General features: G+C 38.0%; 1 protein-coding gene across 1 annotated transcript; it reads left to right on the top strand.

Moving 5' to 3' along the window:
* Positions 1–350: 350 nt before the first annotated feature.
* Positions 351–6,673, top strand: mrpl46 (mitochondrial ribosomal protein L46). The gene is made up of 4 exons (XM_028823474.2): positions 351–645; positions 5,080–5,278; positions 5,993–6,166; positions 6,249–6,673. Exons 1-4 carry the CDS (start codon positions 400–402, stop codon positions 6,503–6,505), a joined length of 876 nt encoding a protein of 291 aa, XP_028679307.2. The 5' UTR covers positions 351–399; the 3' UTR covers positions 6,506–6,673.
* The last annotated feature ends 2,822 nt before the right edge of the window (positions 6,674–9,495 follow it).

The raw sequence follows: 9,495 nt of genomic DNA, 5'->3' as shown, positions 1-9,495 counted from the left end.
AATTAAGGGTTAGTCAGTCAGCAGTCACTCAGCAAAAATCGTCAGAATAAGATATTTATTTTACAATGTTTGTGTTTTAATAGGGAAGTTAGCAGAATAAAATCACAGAGCAATTCCAAAACACAATTCCGCTTACAAATTTACTGAATCCCCCTGCCCTTAAAGTTTGGTTGGTCTCGGCTGCTGCTGCGCAGTACCGTTGAATTTGATAAGTATCGTACACATACAGTTTTTAAAGATATTACTATAGTAGTTAGTTTTGTATTAAACAACTTATAAAAAGAACGTAAGAATAGAAATGCTAATTTATTAAATGTTATTTATTTAATCTACAGGGACACAGCCCACTCCCCTGTAACCTTTTGCAAGATTCCCACTTCCTGTGGTGGGTATGTCAATATGGCGGTGCCCATGTCGCCGGCACTGTGTCGTCTTGTAATGAGACCTGTTTGGTTGGCTAGCTTGGGCTTTTCAAGCGGTAGTAATAGACTGCTCTTAGCTGGCCCAAATCTGCTTAATCATCGCAGATCTACGAGAAATGTGTCTCAATGGAAGTTACACGGAGCAGTTTGTCTGCAGAGACCCGCTGTAATTTCCCAGGAACGGAGTCCAATGGAGCAGCAGGTAGCAGAACTACTAGGCCAGGTGAGGTCACTTTGTGATTAGAGGTTTGCCTTCTGTTGTTTTCTGATCGGAACTGAGTCCCACCAGCTAAAATGACAAAAAAGAATATTGAATAGTTGGGTATTTGTATATTCATGTTAATATCTACGTGGAATGGTTAAAGTGTGTTGCAGTTGGAGTAGCCAGGAGATAGTTAAAATCCCTCCATCAGAAACTAACATTCCATCCATCCATTTTCTAACCCGCTGAATCCGAACACAGGGTCACGGGGGTCTGCTGGAGCCAATCCCAGCCAACACAGGGCACAAGGCAGGAATCAATCCCGGGCAGGGTGCCAACCCACCGCAGGACACACACAAACACACCTACACACCAAGCACACACTAGGGCCAATTTAGAATCGCCAATCCACCTAACCTGCATGTCTTTGGACTGTGGGAGGAAACCAGAGCGCCCAGAGGAAACCCACTCTGACACGGGGAGAACATGCAAACTCCACGCCACCGTGCTGCCCAACTAACATTCCCGTTTTGAAAAACTAAGTCGTTTAAGTATTCTTTAGTAATTTGCACGGTGGTGAAACGCTATTTTTTTTTAAATGGAAAACTGTCCTTTTGTAAAGAAAGGTGTTGTCAATTCTACAAACAAATTATGGTGCCTAAGGTAGTTAACTTTTGGATCAGCTCAAGCTGCAGCGGTAGTCAGTCAGTCAATCAGTCATCATCCAACCCGCTATATCCTAACACAGGGTCGAGGGGGGGTTGGGGGGTCTGCTGGAGCCAATCCCAGCCAGCACAGGACACAAAGCATGAACAAACCCCGGGCAGGGCTCCAGCCCACCGAAGGACACACACACACACATGCACACACTAGGGACAATTTAGAATTGCCAATGCACCTAACCTGCATGTCTTTGGACTGTGGGAGGAAACCCACTTGGACACGGGGAGAACATGCAAACTCCACGCAGGGAGGACCCGGGAAGCGAACCCAGGTCTCTTTACTGCGAGACAGCGGTAGTCGAGTATTTTAAATTATTTGGATGAAAAGTCCCTTCCGTCTTTCAATGTGCGTTCCGTTTGCACCATCTGCAAAAGAGTGCCATGTTTTCCCCTACATGAAGGATATTAACAAATGATGGGCAACTTTTGTTATCCAAAATAGGTGAATATAGGCAGGCAGTTTGTTGTAGTGGTTAAGGCTCTGGACTTCAAACCGTGAGGTTCTGGGTTCAAATTATGCTACTGACACTGTGTGACCATGTGCCTTTTCCCCAATTGGGAAACAAAAGGAAATGTAACTAATTGTACCATAAATGTGGTAAGATGCCTTGGATAAAAGTGTTAGCCAGGTAAGTAAATGTAAATATTTAAGTTAAACAATCATGCTAATGAATTTATTATTCAGTGATAGTAAAGTTTAATGATGCATGTAAAACTCCTCTCTAAACATGTAAATGCAGTGTTCTGTGCTCTGATATGAACAGTTTCATTTCAAAATAATTGCAGTGTTCATTCCAAAGTATACAGTTTTACAAGTCAATATTTTTTAGAAAAGCAAAGGTAGTTATTTGAATATTAAAGACAATATCAATAAGCACCTGTTCTGTACTTAATTCAGCAATAAATGTTCTGCTTGTAGCATGATGCTTTTGGAGTTGTCATTACAAATGGTAATTGTTATACCTAAATATATTAAAATGATTTGATTCTAATCTTTCATAGCTAAGCCGATAACTTCACAGAACTCTGTACGCTAATACCAGCCCTAGAGTTGTGTTTGCACCTAGCTGAAACTCAGATTCTTGTTAGTAAAGTTAGGAAATGTTACAGGATGAGTATTGGCAGGTTTGAGACAAGTATGCTACTGTTAGATGGCCCGTCAATTCTAGACCACTCTTTTCCCTAACCATTTACACATAAGCTTTGAGATGAGTGGGCAGAGCAATGGCGGATTGCTGTCCAGTATGTTGGATATTATTGCATGATTGTTTTATCAAGCATTTGGGTGTGGGGATACTGTGAATGGTATGGAAGTCTATTTCCATAGGAAAGTAACTAACTTTATAAAAAAAAAAAAAAAAATCCTCCATATTTTAAAGACATTCTCCCTGCATACTGTAGTTTTTTTCCCTGTACTTCCCACAGAAACTCTTCCCCATATTTTTCTCTCCATGGTCCTGATTTCCCTCTGGGCTATTCACACTGATCTGGCAACCCTGATTGCAATTTTTATTCAAGTTAAATGTAAAGCATTTCGTTGGAAGTTTTGCATTTTGACTAAAATTATCTGTAGAGCAGAGTAATTTGTAAAGAACAAGACACACAGAACTCTAAATTGTATGTAGAAAAAAATGCTACAAGGCTAAATCAACATGCTTATGCACACACACATACACCTGTGTTTTAGTGAACACAGAGGAACATGGTCAAGTTCAAATTATTAACAGTATTTTACCTTTTAGCTGCAAAACAGGCATGCACAGTTAAAGCAACAACAAGACCTTAAAAATAAGTATCTAGGTCCTTTATTTAAGTTAAACAAAAAAAAAACTTTGCATAGATTTGAATATAAAAATATGCATATGGCAAAAAAAAGAAGAAGATTTATAATACCTGGCCTATGTACTGTAAATCACTATCACCTTGTATAAGTGCTGAGGGTTCAGCCAGTTACAGTACCAACAAGCTAGCCACCACGTACAGTGCCATCATGTCTACCAAACTACTTTGCCTCAAAATAAATGAATCATGAGTTGACCCAGGCCACGGAGATATGCCTTGGCATTGCAGATGACTTGAGTGTTAATGGAATGCAACTGCTTACAATTAACAAAAGCAGCTTCACACCCACACCATACAAAAACTGGATGTAACACCTCCTTAGTTAGCTAATTCCTTTTTAAACGGTGTACATGATGAAGTAAAGCTTGGCAGAAATATTCCTGACCTTTCAGCCAGTTCCCTGAGAAGTGGCAACAGGTAGCCAAAACTTCTTTAGTGAAAATGCGCAGCATTGGTCACCTTAAAATGGAACTGAAATGCAATCTGTACATATTCAAAACCTCTGAAGTTTAATATGTTTGTCATGTTAACACATATTATAATAATGGCAAGGTGATATGAATTATGTAATAATTCATGTCTTAGAGCAGTTATAATATTATAGTAATGCATGCAACTCATCATTTAGCTAGTTCTCTGCATTTCAGTGCTTTTTCAAGGGTGTTTCCATTTCCCATTTTCTCTGAAATGTTGCGTATGCATGGGTGTGAGTTGTTGTGAATAAACACGTTCCTCCATCAGGTTTTCTTTTATAAATGCTGACGTCTGCGTTGGAAGTTGTGTGTACCATTTTGATTCTCTTTTCACATGTGCGCAAGCTTAATAAATGAGGCCTCTACTTTTTTTTTTTTTTTCCCACCCCCCAGTGGAATTGAGAGTTGCATAGTGTGGGCAAGGAACGATCTCCTCAGTCTGTCAGTGGAGCAGGACAGTTACCGCAGTCTGCCGCTGAAGCTGCTCCTCTATCTGGAGATGATACTGTTCAGTGGATTCTCCATTATTGATAGATAGATAGATAGATAGATAGATAGATAGATAGATACTTTATTAATCCCAAGGGGAAATTCACATACTCCAGCAGCAGCATTCTGATACAAAAAACAATATTAAATTAAAGAGTAATAAAAATGCAGGTGAAAACAGACAATAACTTTGAATAATGTTAACGTTTACCCCCCGCCCCCGGGTGGAATTGAAGAATTGCATAGTGTGGGGAAGGAACGATCTCCTCAGTCTGTCAGTGGAGCAGGACAGTGACAGCAGTCTGCCGCTGAAGCTGCTCCTCTATCTGGAGATGATGCTGTTCAGTGGATGCAGTGGATTCTCCATTATTGACAGGAGCCTGCTCAGCGCCCGTCGCTCTGCCACAGATGTCAAACTGTCCAGCTCCATGCCTACAATAGAGCCTGCTTTCCTTTCCAGTTTGTTCAGGCGTGAGGCATCCCTCTTCTTTATGCTGCCTCCCCAGCACACCACCGCACAGAAGAGGGCACTCGCCACAACTGTTTGATAGAACATCTGCAGCATCTTATTGCAGATGTTCAGGCGTGAGGCATCCCTCTTCTTTATGCTGCCTCCCCAGCACACCACCGCACAGAAGAGGGCACTCGCCACAACCGTTTGATAGAACATCTGCAGAATCTTATTGCAGATGTTGAAAGACACCAGCCTTCTAAGGAAGTATAGTTGGCCCTGTCCTCTCTTGCACAGAGCAACAGTATTGGCAGTCCAGTCCTGTTTATCATCCAGCTGCACTCCCAGGTATTTATAGGTCTGTACCCTCATAAGGGTAATCAAACCATAGATTGTTTTGAGAATTGTGGACTATAGCATAACAGATTTTTAACATAATTATAAAGGATGTCTTTTAATGCTTATGTTTTGTTCTCAGCTTGAATTTGAAAAAAGTCTTCTGTCAGATCATGAAATCTCTGTACTGGAGGATGCTGAGAGGATCAGTCGCAAACAGGCAGATGACTATGACTCTGATGAAGATAGGGGTGATGGAAACAAAATTGTCACTGCACAGGATCTTGAAGACATGTGGGATCAAAAAATGCAACAGTTCAGTCCTGCTCTACGAATCACAGGTTTCTAATCATGCTATTTTAACTGAATTTGAATACTCTGCGAGTGACCACTATTGGCTTAATATTTGTATCTTTCTTTTAGTACAAAATATTTTTGCCACTGTACTAACTCTGGTGTAAGATACAGTATTTTTGATAATCTGTGTTCCCATGTACAAGTGTGGCTAATTGTTTTTGGGAATGGATGAAAAGGCACACTATGCTGTTAATACTGGTTTAAGTGCAATATTTCAATGAAAATAAACAAAAAAGAAACATGCAAGGTCTGCTGACCTTCCTTCATATGGGAGCTATTCTTTATTGTGAATTACTTTGTAGTTTTGAAGAAAATCCTTTTTTTGGGAAGAAAGTGAGGGTGTTTCCTCAAGCCTTTGTTGTATTTGCACACCTATAATCAGATTTGGTTTGTGTTTTTATTGACATCAGCCATATTTCAGTAGTAATTTTTACCTTGTTTCAGTTGTAATCATATATAAGGTAATTACCTAGGAAATGTATTTTGATTTCTTTTCTTGAACAACCTAGGGATTTTTTTTCCACTGTGTTTTGTATTGGTTTGCAAGATCTTGTGTTGTTTTTCCTATCTTGCAAATGATTTACATTCACATTTTGGATCAGCCTAGATATTTTAATATTTCATAAAGGTTGTTGTGTAACACATTTTCTTTCTACAATTATTACAGTGATGCAGTTAAGTCTTTTACTTTATTTCAGAAGAGGATAAGAAGAATGACAGGACGTCTCTTAATCGTAGTTTGGGAGATACTCTTTTGCTGTTGGTGAAAGAAAAAATTGGTAAAAATGAGGTGTGGCTGCTTCCTCAGGCACAATGGGAAGAGGGTGAAACTCTAAGGCAGACAGCTGAACGAGCCCTTACCACAGTGACAGGTATGATGAGCATAATCCATATGTTTTTTACTTGGAATATTAATTACGCTTTTTATTTGTAATACATTCCTTATCTTAACAGGTGGCGGCATCAATGCATCTTTTTTAGGAAATGCCCCATGTGGGTTTTATAAGTACAAATTTCCAAAGGATGTCCAGACTGAAAGCTGCTATGGAGCTAAACTGTTTTTCTTCAAAGCCCTGCTTGCAGACAAAAACATCAGCCTGTTGAGAAAAGATGACTATGTGTGGGTGAGGAAGAATGAATTGCAGGACTATTTGAAACCTGAATACCTGAAACGGGTCAACCAATTTGTTTTAGACACAAATTCAAACTGAAGAGATATCAGCAATGTCATATCAACGTTTGTCAAAAGATGCAGGATAAAATTAGCTTTAACTTTTCTGTTCTAATGGGAAGTGATCTTTTTTTTTCCTGTGATTTCTGTATTTCACAACATTTTTGTTAAAGGATTTGTTTTGTCTATTAAAGTATTTTAAGCTTTACAGTTCTTACAAGGTTGTCTTTCAATTATTATTTGCAGTATTTCACACTGAAATAATTAAATTGACTAATGCTATCAAAGAATGCATATTAATGTTTTCCACTTTAGTTTGTATTGTCTCTGAACAAGGTTTGAAATTATTGCATTTTATTGTTGCAGTTGTTATAAGATGTAAAGACATGCAGGTTAGGTGAATTGACTTGCTAAACTGCCCTGGTATGTGTCGGTGTGTTCACATTACAATGGACTGGCACCTTGTCCAGGGATTGTTCCTGCCTTGCACCCAGTGCTTGCTAGAATAGACTTGAGCTTCTCCGCAATGCTGCTCAGGATAAGTTGGTTTCGAAATGGATGGATGGATATTTAGATTTTCAACATCATGTAATCATACCCTTCTGGTAAGAAATCTAATTCATTCTAGTCTGATTGGTCATGTTTCAGCACAGGTCTTGAACTTTCATTTTACATTTTATGTTTGTAGACAGACATGGAATGGTGTTTGTTTCAGACAGGATTCATACTACTGCTTAATTATGATCAGACACACAGATATTAAAGGAAGTGAAACAGCATCTATTGTTGAGGTTGCACTGTCACTTTTCACTGCTGCTTGTTCATTAAATGTCATTTTGTAAGAAGCTAATTAAAATTAATTAAGACTGCATAGTGTTAACAGGAAAAGTACATTTTGAAAATTATTGAACATCTCTAAAATAGTTTGATTGCAAAAAGCTGTAGTGACGTATGTTCCACTTATTTTTATTTTTTTTTATGCTTCTCCTTTTAGAGCAAACAGACAGCACATAGTGTGTTACATTTCTTTAAACGAAAAAAACACAATCACAGGCTGAGTCCTATTTCTAACTCTTAATTAATCAAACGCATGAGTTAAAGGTAGGTGTTGGCCTCATTTGATTACATGTTGGAAACGAAGCCATTTTTGAGACATGTACAATATAGAATATCCTTACGTGTATGATTCTATAAAAAAGAGCAAATATGTATAGGCTTGAATATTTTTCATTTTGTTGATATTTTGAAAAAGATAAAAAGCCATAAGTAGCCCTTTGGCTTGGGTAAGATGTGCAAAACGTTCAGGTGCTATAGTCCTATCTAAGCTCCATTGTGTTATCATATACATTGTTTACTTAGTTTTCTATATTAAAAATTATTTATCAATAGATTAGCTGTGATAATCTGCTTTAAAGGAGCTTTACAGATAGATGTAGCTTTGAGTCCTTCTTATGGCTGCCAAAGACATGAGCTGAGGTGTAGGCATGCAGCATACTGTACATGTGACATTGCTGACATAAACAGAACTGAACTTCAGTGACAGGAAAATCACAGAAACGTATCCACAAACAACTTCCACTGCAAAACAGACTGATACACTCTGTCACAGTGGGGCACATTACACAAGCCACTGCCACACGTGTCAACTGTGGGACACTCCCTTGTGTAGCAAAGCAAAGATACAGCATGATAGAGATTAATTTCACTGTACTCTGTACATGTGACAATATTGACACTATCAACCTACAAAACATAATGAAGTGTCATAAAAACTAATGTTTGAGAACAGCTCTTTCCTAATTAATTTGTGCCAAGACCTCATTGTCTACCACAGTCAAGAGATGGACTACAGAATTCCTTTTTGTCTCTTTCCTAATTAATTTGTGCCAAGACCTCATTGTGTACCACAGTCAAGAGATGGACTACAGAATTCCTTTTTGTCTCAAAGATTAATCGAAGTCGGACTGTCCGACAAAAGAAGAAAATGTTTTCAGTATGGAGTGGATTGTAGTAAAAGAACTGTAAAGTGACAGTATCTGAAATACCAGACACTTGCAGGTATTAGTTATGTATCGGTTGAAAGTGTCCTTTATGAACTTAAGGTGTTCAGACTGGAGAAATGAATTATTACTGCACCCATTGTTCCAAGGTGAATTTCAAACTAATTAATCTGGACTGAGAGAAATTTCACATACATTTTATAACTTAGAATAAAAAACATGGCTACATCAATATGACCCAGAGTCCAAGCACAAATTGAAACATTAGAAGCACAATGATTCTCAAATACCAAAGAACAATAATGCCAAGTCATATACACAACCTTTTATGATTCTGGAGTTTTTTTCTTTACTGGTAACAAATCCTAAAAGTTCCACATGACTAGTCAAGCTGAAAGGGCTACCACCACTGGTAATGTCGTTCAACTGAGAGAGTCAAATACAGAGAGTGTTGGCACAAGCAACACGAAACATTTTTGATTGGAAACAAAAGCTTTGTGAACTTTGTAAAATGTGTATTGGCATTCAAATGGATTTAACTGAAAAATAATACTTGATTTTACTTGTGTTCTACTTAAAAAAGAAAGTTTAATCACTCCCTGTAAAGCCAAAAAAACATTTCATTAGTTTTTGACAGTAGAGTAGTAGTAGCTGCAACCCTGAAAACAATGAAAATTATTACAGTTGCAGACTATGACCACTAAATGTCAGTATTTCTTAAGAAACAAAAGCAGCTTTAAATATGAGTTAAATAAACGTCTGAATTTGATCCATTATGTAAAGAAAAGGCATTTCATAAATAAGTTACATAAACCATTTTTTGCTGAATATCTCTGCAGCAACATGGTTGGAAACCTAAAGCAGAATCCTGTTTTTATTAACTTGCAGAACTCATAACAAAAATAAAAACACAGGCAGTTTAAGTATTTATAGTGCAGCTGTAGAATGCAATAAAAAATGTTTAGTTGTACACCAAGGCAGTATGCAAAGTTGCATCTGTTTCCTTAGGAGGTTACGGTTGTTTAGTGTA

Source organism: Erpetoichthys calabaricus, chromosome 17 (genome assembly GCF_900747795.2).
Source record: "Erpetoichthys calabaricus chromosome 17, fErpCal1.3, whole genome shotgun sequence".
NCBI classification, from domain to species: Eukaryota; Metazoa; Chordata; class Cladistia; order Polypteriformes; family Polypteridae; genus Erpetoichthys; species Erpetoichthys calabaricus.
Note: the sequence above shows the minus strand (reverse complement) of the source record. Positions and strands in the feature narration are given on the sequence as shown.